The sequence below is a fragment of the Otolemur garnettii genome, unplaced genomic scaffold (assembly GCF_000181295.1).
Source record: "Otolemur garnettii isolate 467f Iridium unplaced genomic scaffold, OtoGar3 scaffold00027, whole genome shotgun sequence".
NCBI lineage: Eukaryota > Metazoa > Chordata > Mammalia > Primates > Galagidae > Otolemur > Otolemur garnettii.
Genome location: NW_003852422.1, coordinates 7908433 through 7926531, shown reverse-complemented (window position 1 = coordinate 7926531; position 18099 = coordinate 7908433). Strand labels below are relative to the sequence as shown.

The 18099-nt window shown below is 39.5% G+C and overlaps 1 protein-coding gene across 1 annotated transcript in view; it reads left to right on the top strand.

The window, feature by feature from the left end:
- DOK6 (docking protein 6) overlaps positions 1 to 18099 on the top strand; it is a 338799-nt gene that overhangs the window by 247280 nt on the left and 73420 nt on the right. Inside the window, exon 6 of the mRNA XM_003788404.2 lies at positions 8168 to 8306. Coding sequence (XP_003788452.1) covers positions 8168 to 8306 — 139 coding nt within the window. The remainder of the gene's footprint in view (positions 1 to 8167; positions 8307 to 18099) is intronic.

The window sequence follows — 18099 nt, the reverse complement described above, 5'->3', positions numbered from 1 at the left end:
CTGGTCATAGTATTAGGTCATTAAATCTGAAAAGTCCCATTTTGAATCAGAAGTTTAGTTTATATCTCAAACAAGAAGCAGTCTAGTTAATCAAAGTATGTAACTGAACTGTCCACACACTTGCCCTCTTAACAGTAGCTTCCTTATGCCACAGCGAAGAAGCCTGAAGAGCAAGTGGCGACGAAATCATGAAGATCATTGTCCACAGTTGTTGAGAATCGAATAATTTTCCTTGCAAGAAGTGGTCTAAAGCCTGGAAGGGGTGCTAATCAGTTGATGCAAGGTCTGGAGAGTCCTGTGGATGACAAGGAGTTTCCAAGTCCAGCTTCCAGACTCAGAATCCCAAAAGCAGCCATGCATTGGGAGGAGCGGGGGATTGTAGCTAAATATCCATCTACTTACAAAATATTCATTCACAAAGAACAGAAAGTAGTCTCTACATGGAGAATTTTACAAAGAGATGGCCTACATCTCGAGAATAGTTTGTAAACTTCTGTAATTGATATCTTGTAAATAAATGTACATTTAGCTGCCATTTCCCAGTCCCCCCCACTTTGTAGTGTGACATTTGGGGCCTGTGTAGTTTGAGAAGTCTTGTTTTTGTGACAATGTTGTGTTGCAAGAGGAATCGGCTGTCTCTGTTGACTGATCTGGGCTGCTTAGTCACAAGCGTCTCCTCATTTCATCCAACGGGCTGCAGTAGACATCATCCGCTATAATCAGGGGCCCAGGTTTCATGAAGCTGTAGTGGATAACGCCAGCGCTGGACCACCAAGCAGGCATTATTCTGAGCAATATGTAGGTCTGGACTGTGGTTCAGCCTTCATCTCTATCCAGCCATTGTAGACACCTGCAACAGTCAAAAGAATCCTTTTTGCATCACATGCAACAATACGGTTCACCTTGGTTCGCCTTTATGCCATGACAACAAAGAAAGCAAGTGTCGAGGTGGTTTCTCTTTTGACACTTGTTAATTTATGTGGAACTCACCTATCCAGCTTCTTTACCTTGATGATTTGCTTCGAAGGCTCCAATAGCGCAGGAGCAGTAAGGTCAGACCCTGCTGTTAGTTCCCACATTGGTTGGGATGGGTCCGCTTCCCCTACAGCCTTCAGCCCAGCCGTGGTCTCAGGTCACCCATGCGGCTCGTTTCAAAATTAAAATCACCAGAAGGGAACTTCTCAAACCATCCATGTGCTGTGCATTCATTCCCCACGTCCTTTCCAAACGCCTCAATGATAATTTGAGCCGTCTGTTCTGCACTGGTTCCCCAGTGGACCTCATGTTCAAAAATCACACAATTTTTGAACTATCCATGGTTTCACGAAAATTTCTCTAAAAAGATTGAAAGATAATTACAAGGCAAAAGCCACATTTGAAAGAATGAGGATGTGCCTTGACAATGAAAAAAGTGTCAAAATGAAATGTCAGAGACGTCAACTGTCAAACCTGGTACTTCAGGAAATTGGACAGTTCAGACTTATTAACCTACGAGGGACACCTCCTCTTCACAACAGCCCTTTCAGAATCCTGCAAGATGGTGCTGTGAAATTGAAATTTGATTAATAAACCAATAACGTTTTTTACTTAATTTGATCAGTTCTATAAAGACGTACCAGTAAAAACATCCTCCCATACTTACACCCCATTTCACTCCCCCACAATGAATAACACAGTTACTAGTTTTTCGTGATGTCCGGACAAGCAAAGATGCTTGTAAGTTCTTCCCACATGTTTTTTCCTTTTTTTTACATTGACATATAAAACTACATGTTTATTGTATACAAGGTGATGTTTTGAAGTCTATATACTTTGTGGAAAATTACTAAGTCCAGTTAATTAACATATACATTGCTCACATAGTTTTGTTCTGTGATGAGAACGCTTACCCACTCTCTTGGCATTTTTTAAGAATACAATATGTTATTATCTACAGTCACTATATTATACAGTAGATCTCCAACTTATTCCTCTCCATTAACTGTAATTTTATACCACATACTTTTTTATGCAAATGTTATCCTGCTGTTCATATTATTTTCATCTTGTTTATTCAGTTGGGAACATATTTTCGAAACTATGATTATTTCAGTAGTAGTGGTAATAATGACAGCAGCAGAGTCATAGTCAACTACACTCACTGTTTAATTCATGTACTGCTCAAACAACCCCACGAAAAAAGTATTAAAAGTACTGACATGATAGCTATTTTATTGATGAGATATGATCAATGTTTTTCTACTTTTTGCTTTAGGATACTTTATTCTTTTTTCTAAATATTTTCTCAAGAAGATTCATTCAACTTTTTTTTATTTTTTTGGTTACTTTTTGATTCGAATCCTCGCTTAAAGTCTCTTCTCCTTTCTGAGCGTACACAGAGATTTTTCAGTATTCTTCTGGCACTCCTTTTCCATTTGCTTTGTCTAGAATTTTTATCAGTGGAGTTGCAGACATGGAGTCTAGTACTTTTCTGAATGGCTAGTGTCCAGCACAGTCTGTTGAAGAGCAGTTTTCCATCACGGATTTGAGATTCTACTTTGCTCACGTATTTAATTCTCATGCAAATTGGGTCTATCGCTTGTCTTCCCAGGCTACTGCTTTATTCTCTGGTCGTCCATTTTTCTCAGAGCTTCTCAGCACAGAGCAAAGTCGGTCTGACTCACCAGAGTAACCAATCTTTTCATAGGAGCAAAAAAAAAAAGAGTAAAATGCTAACGTCATTAAATGACAATAAAGATTAAACTGTTAATGAAATGAAAGTGTTAATTGGTTTTAACTGCTCTGCAGAAAAGCTGTGCTTTTAAGAATTTCATTACTTTCTATAATTAAACATTAAATTTTAAATACTGAATAGAAACACCACTGGGTTTTCAGGAACGTGCTCCTGCTTACGCCATTGCTGAGTTTAAATTTTCTGTGTGCGTAGAGGACAGATATTGGTTATTAAATCTGTACACAATATTGCAGACAGAGAGAGAGAATGAAATTATATAGCTGTGAAGATGGACGGAATTGCCAGAGGTCAACTAATTCATCTATAGCAAAGTTTTATCTAGAAACCTACAAAGAATTGTTTTAAAGTATACTTACTTTTCAAAAATAAAGTGTCTCTACAATTTTTGACTTAGAACACTTCTTGTGTATGTGGTTTGGAAACAAGACCAGCACTTGGAAGTCTGTCCATAGAGCCAAGTGGTCTAATAGTGACAGGCAGGAGGGTCTCTTCTCAGGAAGGTTCCTCAGGGACACCATATGTTAGGGCTGTTTCTCCCCTGGAAGAAATCTCTGTGAGCCATGCATAGAGAGGTACCTTGGTGAAGCTCAGTTACTCCGAATGCCTCATCCCCACGACCGCGGGCTCTGCATTGTTCATCAGAACACGGCAGAGACAAGACCAGCAGTGCTGTTCTTTCGAGTGATTCTGGATGTGAGTGGTGAAGTGAGATAAAGAAGATACTCTCTTAGGGGTCACCTGTGGCTCAGTGAGCAGGGCATGTACCTGGCCCCATATACCGAGGGTGTTGGGTTCAAACCCAGCCCCAGCCAAACTGCAACAACAAAAAAATAGCCGGGCACTATGGTTGGGGCCTGTAGTCCCAGCTACTCGGGAGGCTGAGGCAAGAGAATCGCCTATGCCCAGGAGTTGGAGGTTGCTGTGAGCTGTGATGCCATAGCACTCTACCGAGGGTGACAAAGTGAGACTCTGTCTCTGCAAAAAAAAAAAAAAAAAAAAAAAAAAGAAGATACTGTCTTAGATTTCCTAAGGAAAGTAATGTGAAAACAGCCATTTAGAGAAGAGCAGGATTTTTAGATTCCTACTATATTTAACTATCTTGTCAATTTACCACACTCTGGTAATTGAGTAAATTGACACACTTTGTCATGGACAAAGGAGTTCTTGAGACCAGCCTCAGGATCAGCGAGCCTCTAAAAGGCTTGTAAGACTCAGGAAAATACATATTATATGCACAGTAGGGTTCAGTACGGAGAGAGATGCACATTTAAGGCAGCAAAGGGAGAAGGCCCAGGACGAAGACCTGCCGCAGGCCTCCAGGTCCCCCTCACTGATGGCGCGTGAGGACAGCATCACTCTCCCTGCAGCAGTGGTGACGGGACAGCAGGTGCAGCAGGTCAGCACCTGTGTGAGGTTTCGACTGGGGGTCAATTGTGTAGGCAGCTGCATCCTGGGACTGACCTCTGTTATTTAAGACTCCAGCCTCCATCACAGCAAAAATAGGCATTCGCCCCTGTCACATTGTTGGAATAAATTTATCTGGTCAAACTGGTGACTTACAGAAAGAGGCCAAATATTCCAAAAGCTCCGAGGTCCTACCCCAGAGATGAGCAAAGGATTTATCCTGAAAACAATTCTTTGGAATGTGCAGGGTTTGAGAAACACAGACTGGCTAAGTTAATCCTTTCCTGGCCACTGTTACATAACATTACATCGTTTCATTAAAAATGAAAAACAGAAGTGAGCAAATGAAACATACCTGTGCCTAAAACCTTGTTGTCCCGTTGCCTAAAAATAATGGAATTCTTTGGAAATGCTTTTCTCCCACTACTTGAAAAGCCTCAAAGGCAAGGGGTCATATGTCATTTCCTCATACCCATCCCGCACCCAGGACAGTGCCCGGCTTATTATGTACCTACTTGAAAACTATGGGATACGTTTTTATAGGAGGCTGTGGCGTGACAGCAGAAATTTATGACCTAGTCTTGTGAGCCTTATACTGATATCATGTCCCTTATATTTCACTGTCAAAAACAAAAACCTTGACAATTGGTAGGTAAGTCCTATTTACGTCTCAGAATGTTTATCAGGCCCTAGACTATTATTCCTCAGCATTGAAAGAACCCTCAGAGATTATACTCTTCATCATTTTATTCTAGATAAGAAAAAGATATTAAATGTGTACAAATACATTGTGTATGAAGAGCAAAGACATCTGTAAGTGTGTACAGATACCAGTAGAATTCTGGTTTGGAATCACGACAAACATACATCATTTCTGTTTTCACTTTTGACACAATGAACAGTTGAGGGATGTGTATGTTGGTGGCCCAAGTGTAACTAATACTTTTGTTTTTGCTCTTCCCAAGTTAAGAATTCCTTGGGCTGTTTGCCTCTTCCTTTCTAAGCTTCAGTTTTATAGGTCATAGTCCAGCAAAGCTGGACAAATACAGCTTCTAATGTGTCCTCATTTGGGTCCCACATGCCATTCTCCACTCCTCTGTAATGAAATGCTGACCAGAGGAGGGAGTAGTGCTGGAGGCCAGTGAGTCTTAAACTGTTACACTAAGGTGACCAGACGTCCCAATTTGGCGGGACAGTCCTGATTCTTAACAATTTGTCCTGCATCCTGTGGCATTTTTAAAAAGTCCCGATTTTTTGGAAAGAATGCATGACAAGCTAGGGAACAGCAGGAGAATGGGAAGGGAATATAAGGTTTTCAGCTACTGAGAAGGTTAATGTAATTCCATTTGGGAATGAAGAGGTTAATGTAACTTCATTTGGAAATGAAAAGGCTAATGTAAACTCCCTACTCCCCTCCTGGGCAAGGTATCAGAAGGAGACTGGTTCCCTCCCTTGCTTCTAGGCAAGGACAATTAGCTCAGAAGTAGCCAAAGTGTCTGAAACAAACAAGTAGCCCCCCCCCCAAGGTGACCAGCCGTCCAGCTTTTGGCAGGACAGTCCGGATTTTTAACAATTTGTTCTGTGTCCTGCAGCATTTTTAAAAAGCCCCAATTCTTGGAAAGAATGCACAACAAGCTAGGGAACATGGGAGAATAGGAAGGAAATATGCGGTTTTCAGCTGCCATGTGGCTATTTCACCAGGATATGAGTTTTTTATTATTTTTGTTAATTTTATAATGTTAAACTTTAATAATAACAGATAATTGTTGAGAACTGATTATCAAGAGCTGCTTATCAAAGTTCACATTGTTGTCGGGCCCCGCCCCCACAATGGTATCCCACTTTACCAATGTTAAAATCTGGTCACCTTATATTACACGCATATGAATCACCTGGGGACTTGTTAAAATGCTGATTCAGACATGGCCCTGGGGACCCACTCCCAGTAAGGCAGATGCTGTGGTCTGTGGACGATGCCTGGAGGACCAAGTCAAAAGCCACCGAAATCATCTCACCTTTCTCCTCACTGTCTTCTCGGGCACTGGCTACTGCCACGAAGACAGACAAGTTTAGATAGATAGGAAGAGTCTCTGCATCGTCTACTTAAAGTCTCTTCACTTGTTATGTTAAAATTTTAAGTGGCTTATTTCTTGATTGAAGGATTAAGTTCCCAGTAGTTTTTATTTCAGAGACTTCCTGCCAGGATTCAAACTCTCCCTCACACACACACACACACACACACACACGCACACGCGCGCGCACGCACACACACACACACACGGCAGAATTAAGTCCCCCCAAATGCACAGGCCTTAAGCTTTTCATCTCAGTGACTGAAGGTGAGATAACAGTTTGTGTCTTCATTATCTCATTTCCAAAGGCAAAAAGAGCATTTTCAGAGAACAATGAACAAAACTCAACTTTAAGCAAGAAGCACCCACCACTTATCAATGGTTTGCTGCTGCTGTTGGGTTTCCTTACTCCTCTGAATCAACAAAGAAAGCTCATTTGTTTCACTTTGTGAAAACTCTTCATTTTTCCCCCAGACTTTCCATTTCACGCTGTGTGAATTTTATTAAGATCTCTTTTGGAAAAGCTAAGTGCTGGCTCTATGAGGCCCTAAGGGATTGTAGTTGCAGCTTCTATAATGTCTGAAGCCTCCTGAGACATTTCCTTTCTACTAAAAATTCCTTGGAGAATCGTAGACAAGAATCTCAAATCTTTTTGGTGCTTGAAGAAATAGTTTGTCCTCATGAATATTTTGATGTTCTAACCTGAAAACCAACAGCACAGAAATCCAGATAATATCCAACATAGGAGTGTTAACATCAGATTGGGAGGGCCTGGGAGGGTCTCTCTGAAGTCCTTCAATTATTTTCAAAAGCTGGCTTAATGTACTAATGTAAAATATGTTACCATCTCAGAATTACTTCGTTAATAATACCTTTAGTACTATTGCCAAACAACATGTCAGTGAGTTTTTTCCAATGAAAATTTTAAAAAGATAATTATAATTAGATAATTGAAAAAGAATTTGTATTCTGATGTTTTCCAGCATTTCCGTAAGAATCTTAATGTTATAGGCTCCCAGAAATGACAAAGTAATACCTGACGATAGCTTGTCCATAATATTGTATCATAATAGCCTAACAGTCTGTATCACACAGCAAATAAAGCACTATAAATTAGCCAGCCATTTCTCTGTGGCAGGTATTTAGTTACAAATTTCTCTATGATGAAGTTAGTAATAGCTAATATTTTTGAGCACTTAATAAGTGTTAAGCAGTGCTATAAATATATTTTTTTATGTCAACTCTTTTAACCTCTATAACAATCTTATGAGATGGGTCCTATTATGATTTCTTTTTTAGAGGTGTGGAAAGTGGGTATAGTTAAGTTAGACAACTTGCCCAAGGTCACAGTGCTGGTAAGTGGCAGAGACAAAGTTTGACCCTAATATTTTCATATTCAAACTGAGTCTCCTTTATACTATGCTTTGCCCAAGCTATACCAAGATTTATGTAAGAATTGCTCAATTTAAATAAAAGATGCAGCCTATGTATGCAAATCTTTAAGCTAAAAAATGTATAAACCAAAAATGTATTAAAAATGTATAGTCTTCCCTTTGGTTCTGTTGAGTATAAAATTGCAGATTTTTCTGAAGTTCTTTAAATTCCAGGAACTGTCAACTCAAAGGAACTATCAACACCACAAACTTGAAAATCCTTAAAGCCATTAATTCTTGGCTTTTGTTCTTTAAATAGTGTTAAGGCATGCACTGCCAATGCCTGGATCACTTTTTATCTGTTGTGAACACCTCATCTTTTCAATTCCAAATATACACGAGTTTTCTCCCTTTGTTCCCTTCTCACGTGCCATGTAAAGAAGCGATTTTTGGTTGGTTTGGTCAAGGAGGCATCTGCTTCACTAACTTCCGTGAAAGTTAATAACACAGGGGCAAGGGCATCTTAGACACGGGAAACTGTAACACATGAAGACCCATCTCTCTCCCTGTCTCTGTTCTCACAGAATGTGTGACACAGGAGAAGGACTATTCACTTTTCAAACAAGGGAAGGCGAAATGATCTATCAGAAGGTCCATTCTGCGACACTGGCCATAGCAGAGCAGCATGAGAGGTTAATGCTGGAAATGGAGCAGAAGGCCCGGGTAAGGCTCCTCCCTCGGCGACCCCAACAGCATGGAAACGTCCCTGACGTCCCATGTGCATCACGCGTCTGTGGGGCTACTCATGTCAGTGCCTAGGTGTCCACCCCTGTCCTGGCCCTGAGGGCCACACCAAACCTGCAAGGCCCATGATTTCATTTCTCTCAATACCTCACTCAGTAGATCCCAAGGGAAGTAATTTGTGGCCTCTGTGAGCTCTGCATGCCAGGTGCCTCCCCATGTGTGGCCTGTTGCCTTGGTTACCTGAGAGGGTGGGGTGTGCCAGATGAAATGAGAAGCAGTGCTGCCCTGTCTCCACACAGGGTTGGACACGCCGGGATTCCAGTGTGGGCTTGTGACACCCAGGCTAGAGTGCAGCACTGTGATCCCAGCTCATTGCAGCTCAAGCAATCCTCCTGGTTCCCAAGTAGCTAAAACTGTAGGTGACCACAGCCAGCTAGGTTTTTTATTTTTTGTAGAGATGAGATCTCAGGGTATTGCCCAGACTCACTATGTTGTCATGAACTCCTGACCTCAATCGATCCTCCCACCTCAGCCTTCTGAAGTGCTGGGATTACAGGTGGGAGTCACTGTACCCAACTCCAAACCATTTTAAAAGAAAGTTCAGGAACACCTAGGAGAACGAAGCCAGGCTAATGAATTTGAAACTGGACTATTTTTGAGAGAATGCTAACATTCAGATATTTGAATAAATTATTAAAGCTTGATACTTGAACAGAATATGTTCATCTTTAAGGATATGCTTCCATTTTCACAGAGATCATTCCTAGAACTGGCAAAGCTCCTGTAGTCTCTGGCCGGAGCATCCCTGGATGCCCCGCCATGCACCTGTGGGTTGTCAGAGAAAGCTCTGACTTTCTTGGTGACAGAAGCCGTTCACCAGGAGCTGTCTCACTCCTGTGCCCGAGTGACTTAGCCTGTTCAGGTCGAGTACAGGCTGAGATCATCGACAACAGGCTTCAAATGCCTGGAAATAATTCAGGTCTGGATTTGCGTGGATCTGTTTTATACACACACACATTTTTTGTGAGTTTATTTCGTATGGTCCTAAGCAAATTATTATAAAATTCCCACAGATAAGCATCAACAGAAGATATGAGTAAAAAAAGGGAGGGGGAAACAGATTTTAAAATTTTGATATCAAAAATAAGTAGATAAAAAAAGAGGATTGTCATTGGTAATTTCTAGTCTTCTTACATGGCACATAATTTAAAAACACATTAGTAAACACGCTCACATTATAGGAATTACAGTGCATTCCTTTTTAAAAAATAGCATTTAGGTTTCTCCTATTTTCCTGCACTTTTCATCTCTTGGTGGGAAAATGGGCTCCAAAAATGTCCTGTGTACAGTGTGAGGAAAAATCGCCTGAGTGCTTTGGAAATACCAGCACAAGGCCTAGACTTCATCAAATGCCGGAGAGATGCCACTACAGGAGCCGGCTTCCCTCCAGACTGGTCAAGCCCACATGTTCCTGAGCTCCAGCAGACAGAAAATAGGCACAATAGAGTCTCCCATAAAACTTTTTCTCTGAAAACACATGTTTTCTTTCTCCATTATTTGCCATTTTAATGTTATATTTCTCCTTATTAGAAATATAAGGAATAAAAGTAAGCCACATTCACACATTTAATGGGCTAATAAAAACAAATATTGCTTTTTGAACCACTTTAAACATTTCGAGCAATAATTATTTTTAAGTAAATTACTGTATCCTTTTACAAAATAAGGTCAAAAGAAATTTCTCATCAAGAAGCAGCCCTGTCTTACTCCACCGACCACCACACCGGTGTAGAGAACTGAGTCAGAGGACGCCGGCATCTCAGAGGGGACGGGGAGGGTGGGGGGGACACCAGATGGAGGAAGACAAAGCCAGCTTGTGCGAAATTCATTTCAATAGTGACTAGAAACTAAATGAACTGGTCTTCCTACACTTCTGCTTTATCATACAACTCACCCGACTACTGACCACTCAACCTATGAAATGATGTTTTTCCAAATAGTCGTGTGAACTGGGACATACTACCCTGGAGCATGAATGCCAAGACACACATTTTTTTTTTTTTTAACATTTTAACATCTCTCAGGTCAAACATGAATTGCAGTTAAATCAGCAGCACCAATATTTTGTTATGTAAAATAATGTTTTGTCTTGGTCAGCGCCTGTGGCTCAAAGTACCAGCCCACATGCAGAGGGTGGCGGTTCGAGCCCAGCCCTGGCCAAAATCTGCAACAACAACAAAAGAATAGTTTTGTCTTATAATTGATGGCATCTTAGAGTGTATAAAATATTGTGATACCTTTATAGCCAGACAACATAGGCTTACTTATAATTTCTAAAAGAACCAGAAAGCCCTCCAAAGGGGTTCAATCCTCACAGATTTGGCTTCCATTTTCATGAAAACAGGAATCACTATCAGCTATTAAAAAACTAAATAGTTTTTCTACACTAAACATATGAAGAATTTGCAAGCATCATAGTCTGATAAGATGAACATAGAAATTTTTTAATAGTCTTTCCAGGTTCTTTTCTGAGTATATTCATAGAAGTTTAAGAAATCCTAAGACAAGTTTAATTGTGTTATTTGAGATGACAAGTGGCATATAATATTTAATATATAAGAATAACTGCAAATTTATTCTTTAGAGTTCAATGCATGAGTCTGTTGCTTAATATTATCAATATTAATCACAAGATTACAGCCCATGTTATTACTGACAATGACCAGTTCCCTGCTGGGAAATACCATCTGCATATTAGTGAAATTCTCTCTTTTACTGATAGGCATATATTGTAATGAAACAAAACAAATTCAGTTAGAATGAATTACTGTGGTTGATAATGACAGTGGACTTGTGATTCTAATTTCCTAATTAATCCACTTAATGTTGTTCAGTCTCAGATCACTAAAGAAAAAGTAGTCTTTAAACAAAACAAAAAAACCCCACACATATACAAAAAGTGCATACTTCTGGATAAATACACATATAAGATGGAAATAATGAGAAGGTAATGTATAATTTGTCTAATCAGTGGTGCCCTCACAGATTGTAAGAATAAATAATTAGATTTGCCTCATATTCTTTTTTCCTTGAAATTTGTTGTTTCCTTAAAACTTGCTATTCTAGATGCCAGTTCAGAGAATGCATTTCATATATATATTTATTCCTTATTCCAAAGAATAAGTTGCAGTTATTCTTATATATTAAATATATGCCACTTGCCATCTCAAATATATATATTTCTCAAATTTACTCAACTAAAGTAGAAGTGATTTTCTACAAGAAAAATGATTGGCTAATGTTCTTCATCCCTGATCATCAGAGAAATGCAAATCTAAACCACCCTGAGATATCACCTAACCCCAGTGAGACTGGTGCACATCACAAAGTCTCTAAGCTGCACATGCTGGTATGGATGTGGAAAGAAGGGAACACTTTTACACTGCTGGTGGGACTGCAAACTAATACAGACTCTTTGGAAAGAAATATGGAGAACCTCAAAGAACTCAAAATTGACCTCCCATTTGATCCTGCAATCCCATTAGTAGGCATCTACCCAGAAGAAAAAGAGTCATTTTATCATAAAGACATTTGCACTAGACTGTTTATCAAAGCTTAATTTATAGTCACCAAGATGTGGAAACAACCTAAATGCCCATCAACCCATGAATGGACTAATAAACTGTGGCATATGTATACCATGGAATACTATTCAACCATAAAAAAGTAATACTTTACATCTTTTATACTGATCTGGACAGAATTGGAACACATTCTTCTTAGTAAAGCCTCACAAGAATGGAAAAGCAAACCCAATGTACTCAACACCAATATGAAGCCGGTAGACAGATGACCTAGTGCAGGCACACACAAGAGAAAACTTAATTTAATGCAAGTTGGGGAGGTGAAGGGGGAGAGGGGAGGACGGAGAGGGGTGAGTGTGCTCCCATCTACGGGCAAATGTAAGGGTATATGCCTCACCTCCTGTGGGGGGAGGGAGGGTACAACCACAACAGGGACTTTCCCTAACAAATGCAAATATTGTAACCTAATTGTACCTTCATATTAATCTGAAATTTAAAAAGAAAAAAGAAAAATGACTACCTAACATAAACGAGTGCAATTTTTATGTTAGTTTTCTCTCTTTTATTTGTATTGCTGGAGCTCAACAATGAAAGGAAGGCTTCATAAGGATGATTCCTTAAACAAAAACAATAGATTTCTCAGATGAATGAAAATGATTCAGCGTGCAGACCTTGCGTGATCACAGGCACACACGCCCCAGACTGTCTTTTCTTTGGGAAAGAGCTGTGAAATAGGCAATAAAATCCAAGAAGTTGATGCAAATCTTGCATGAAGGGCTAGCTAAGGCTGCTTTCAGTGACTATGAACATAGCTCTGAATTCCAAACATGTGTCTGATCATCGTGGCAGCAGCACAGTGCAGTGGGTGAGAAGGTCGACTCCAGGGAACGACTCTGACAGAGCTGGGTCCCCTGGGGCCAGTCACTTAGGCTCTTTATGCTTTAGTTATCTTTTCTTTTCTTTTTTTTTTTTTTTTTGAGACAGAGTCTCACAAGGCCACCCTCAGTAGAGTGCTATGACGTCACGGCTCACAGCAACCTCAAACTCCTGGGCTCAAGCAATTCTCATGCCTCAGCCTCCTGAGTAGCTGGGACTACAGGTGCCCACCACCACACCCAGCTATTTTTTTTTTTCTGGTTTTATTTATTTATTTATTTATTTATTTTTGGTTGCAGTTATCATTGTTGTTTAGCAGGCCTGGGCCTGGGCTCAAACCCACCAACTCCTGTGCATGTGGCTGGCACCCTACTCAGTGAGCTATGGGTGCCACCCCTAGTTATCTCTTCTTCAAATAATTTGATGGGGACACAATAATGTCTACTTCAGAGTGTTAGAATACCACCCAGTCTTTAGTAAAAGTTCAGTAACTATTAGCTAATTCACATAATGGCTGGCAAGAAAATAATTTAGCTTATTTTTAAATGGTAAAGATCATTTCAACTGCTGCTAAAAATTCATCCCAGAGTTCATGATGTGCAGATATTGAAAAAACATGATATAAACTTCTACAGCTTCTAGGCATTTGAATATTTAAAGTCAAACAGAGCCAAAGATTTGGTTCACAACAACTATAAAATTTACTGTGCTAATATGTATTTATTATGTTCTTTACATTCAAAACAAATTCTGCAAATGCACCGTCTTAAAATAGATGACAGAGACAGAGAGATTAAGAATCTGTGTATTCTAAAAAGGCTTACTAATTAGATAGGAATAGTGTTAAAAGTTTATTTATTTGTGTATTTTACTGTTTGTTTGGAATTCATTGAGGGTACAAAGAATTAGGTTACAGTGATTGCGTGCCTTAGGTAAAGTCCCTCTGGTAATTGTGTCCCACCCCAAGAGGTGTGCCACACCCATGACCCCTCGTCCCGCCTTCCCTCTGCCCGCCCTTTCATACCCTTGTATTCCATCATCCCTGCCTTCATGTTAGAATAGAACACACTGGATTCTCGCTGCCCCATTCTTGTGATGCTTTTACTAAGCAGATTGTGATCCAAGTCTATCCAGGTTAAAAGATGTACAGTCTTCATCTCTGTAATGATTTCTGGTGTTATTCCAAAGCTCAGCATTTATTATACTTCCTGAAAGTATTTCACTCAATACATGATTTAAAATATGTAATAATAACATCCATTTATTTCAAGTTTAAGGAAAACAGTATTCTACAGAGTCCATGACATGACATCCCGCACCGTCCATTCCATGAATACGTAAACATTACGTTGTGTTTGTTATCCTGTTGCAAACTCGGCAAGATACCTTCTAATTCCTTTCCAACTATCTTGAATAAAATGCAAGATTAAGTGTGAGATGTCTCCTACTGAAAATTAAACCAAGTCTCTGAGAAACCAACTGCCCACACACCTTCACACCTCAGAAGACTGTTTTAGGAAATGCAAACAGTGGGTGGCATGTGTGGCTGGCTGAAGGTCCGCGAGGTCTGAATGCCCGGACCACCTTCAAGTTGCATAAGCTCTTTTCCCAAAACAAATAAACTCAATGTTCTCAGTGGCAAACGCGCTTGCCGGAAGCATTTCCTTCTGAAGCGGCACAATGGTTTTTCACGACTGACACGCGCTTCCTGTGTCACCGAGCGCGTCTTCTGGCCGCTTGTGCCTTTCCAGTGCTCCCACTGACAGTGTGTTCCCCCATCGGTCCTTCTCTTCTCAGTGGCCCAGGGCCCGTGCTGGCAGGTGCACCGGAGGCGAGTCTTAACTCTCCTCATCATGGAGAGAGCGGTTCCTCTCCTTCCCCAGCTCCCATCACTCACACGCACACATGTGAACACCTGTGAACGCACCCCCCACGGCCAGCATTGCTCCCTGGCTCCCATCTGTCTTCCTCCTGTCCCCACCTGCCCACACAGACCAGTTATTTTTCGGTTTGGATTTTGGGGGGGAGTTGTACTTGTATTTAGCAATTAGGCTTAGACCCAAACGTGTGTCTCGTCTCCATCATCATTTCCTTGACGTCTCAATCTGGGCAGATTTCCATGTCTTGACCACCCACACACAGACTCCTCTTCCAGCAGGAGTCACGGTGACACTGAGGGAGTCTTTCCTGAGCGCATCAGATGTGACAAACACTGTGATTTCACTCTGAAAGTACAACTTAATGTAACAACATTTCAGGTAGATAAGAAAAAATTGAATTTTTAAAAAAGTTTACTTGCCTTCCTGAGTGGGCAGTGGTGGAATTGATATTTGACAGCAGATTAGCTGAAAACAACCGCCATGGGCTCAGCGCCCTGTGAGTCTCCCACCACACTGCGGGATTCTGCTTTAGACGTGAAAAAGAGGAACTGGCCCTGAAAAATGTACCCAGTTGGTATAATCCTCACCTTCTGTAGTATCTGCTCTTCGGAGAAGAGGGCTCCAGCAATTTATTTTGCAGTGAGAGTCTGAAGAGCAGAGTCGGAAGCCTCAGACACATCACTCACTGGCTGTGTCACATGAACAAATTAGATTAGCCCTCCGTGCCTCATTGTCCTTGTCCGTAAAGTTCAGGTGGCATATTTGTTGATAATTTATGTGAATATTCAATGGGATAACATATGAAACCAATTTGCCCACTGCCAGGCACATAGAGAATGACTCACAAATGTCGATTCATAATTGCTGGATTTCTTCTCTCTTCATTGCATATTGATTTGTGTCTCAACTGCTAATCCAATTTTAAAATTTCTAGGCGATCACTAGAGAGGTACAGAGGCTGAGGGAAATTACTTAGTTAACAGTTTTTTATATGAATGAATTTTATACAAGTGAACACAAATTAGTATCACCATTCATTATAGCAGCAAGCAAAGCCTTCAAACAGCAAAGGGAAAAGTCCAAAACGCAATAAGGTAATGTAGATCATTCTTTTGGCAAAAGCACAGAGGAGTTTTCATAAAAAAACCCCAACAGTTTTCAGGCCCACCTGCTTCTTCCTAGAAGCTTAGGTCTTCTCAAAGGACAAGACTGGATTATCCCACATTGCAGTAGGTTAAGGAGTAACTCATTTTTCCCAGGAGAGGGGAAAGGTGATCATCAAAGTCGAAAGAGCAACAAACTCAGCATCTAGAGAGCTGTTTTCTATTTCTGTAACTGAGATTTTTATCTTAAGCAAATTCCTGGATTTTTCTGAATTCCCAAGTATCTTCAGTCTTTCGTAAAAGTGATACATATTTTATACTACTGATATTACAAGTTTATTTTAAAGACATTACACAAGGCCTTTTATGGTCAAAAAAAGCACAGAGGTACAGAGGAGAATCATGATTCTAGTCTCAATCGTCCCCAGGCCACATAGCTTAGGAACATCAGTTCCTATCTCAAAGTCTCAACCTTCTCTCATTTTATTCTTTTGTTTGTTTTTCATTCTAACTCTGCCATTCATTTTTTTTCTTGTTCTTTCTTTTTTATTTCAAATTATTATGAGGTACAGATTTTTAGGTTTCCTTGTTCTCACTTCCAAGGTAAAGTTCCAGTTGTAGAAGAGCCCTCCACCCAGGGAGAGGGGTGTTGGACACCCTCACATTTGCAGATTAGCTGGTAAAAGAGTAAACGTCAGATGTTCTCACCACAAAAAACAAGTATCTGAGGTCATGGTTATGTTAATTAGCTGTATTTAATTTTCATATCATATTCATAAATCATACAGACCCCATAAATATATATAATTTGTGAATATGTCATTTATGAATATAATATGAAATATTATAATTATATAACAGCACATAAATATACAAGAGGACATGGACAGAAACATGCTAATGAATCATTTGAAATTAATACTTTTATATCATGATAAAGTACATTTAAAAATTAAATATATAGGAGAAAGAAATACAGAGTGATTAGTGTTTGTATATGTGTGTACGTGTCTGTACAGAGAGACGCCACAACGATGTGGATATATTTTCAAGTATGTATAAAACATGTACAGAAATTGGCCATATGTTACACAAAAATGAAAAATAAACTTTCAATATATGTTAACCCCTCGATTCATGTTCTGTAACTAAAATGGTACTAAAAAAAATTAATAATGAAATGCACACAAAAGGCAGCATCTTAACAAAACATATACAAGCAATACCTTATAGAAAAAAGAAAAAAACTAAAGTTACATGATTTTAGGAAAGAATAATTGCTGTTCTACTACTTATCAAGCCACTGGGAAGTAGTTAATGGTGTTCAGAAGCAACAGCTTTCATCAAACAAATAAGGTAATAGTTGCAAATACTTAACTTGAAAAGGTAGAAAAAGACAAAACAGTAACCTGAGCAGAATAGGCAGACATTAATTTTGACACGTGCATGATATAATGCATTAGAAAAAAATGAAAAATGTAAATTATTTACATAAGTAAAAGCAGAAGTCTCTCAAAGAGATATAAGATGGATGGAGACTTTACCTCCTTCATGTTTACATGGATGGAGCTGGAAAATATTCTTCTTAGCAAAGTACCTCAAGAATGGAAGAAAAAGTATCCAATGTACTCAGCCCTACTATGAAACTAATTTAGAGCTTTCATAGGAAAGCTATAACCCAATTATAGCCCAAGAATATGGGGAAAGGGGAGAGAGAGGGGAGGGGAGAGGATGGGTAGAGGGAGGGTGATTGGTAGGATCACACCTATGGTGCATCTTACAAGGGTACATGTGAATCTCTCTAAACGGAGATATAAATATCTTAACACAATAACTAAGAAAATGACATGAAGGCTATGTTAACCAGTTTAATGAAAATATTTCAAATTATATATATAACCAGCCCACTGTACCCCATGACTGTACTAATGTACACAGCTATGATTTAATTTTAAAAAAAAGTAAAACTATAGAAATAAACTATTCAAAGTAAAACTCTATTATATAAACTCCACATATGAAAGGACTGATACAACAGGCAAAATTCTGTTTAAACTCCTAGAGAATTTAATGCTTTTTCATAAAACTGTAAACAACAAATAAACGTAGGCTAATTGACTGAGAAATCATTTAGCACGTATGACTTGATAAGCCGTGGAACAGGAATGACTCCTTTCTAAAGCTATGTAATTTTAGCTTTTTTCCTTTTTTATACAAAATATTGCTTGCCTATGTTTTGTGAAGATACTGCTTTTCATGTGCATTTCATTATTAGTTTTTATTTAGTCCTCTGTTAGAGTTACATATATATATAAGCAAAGGTCCCTAG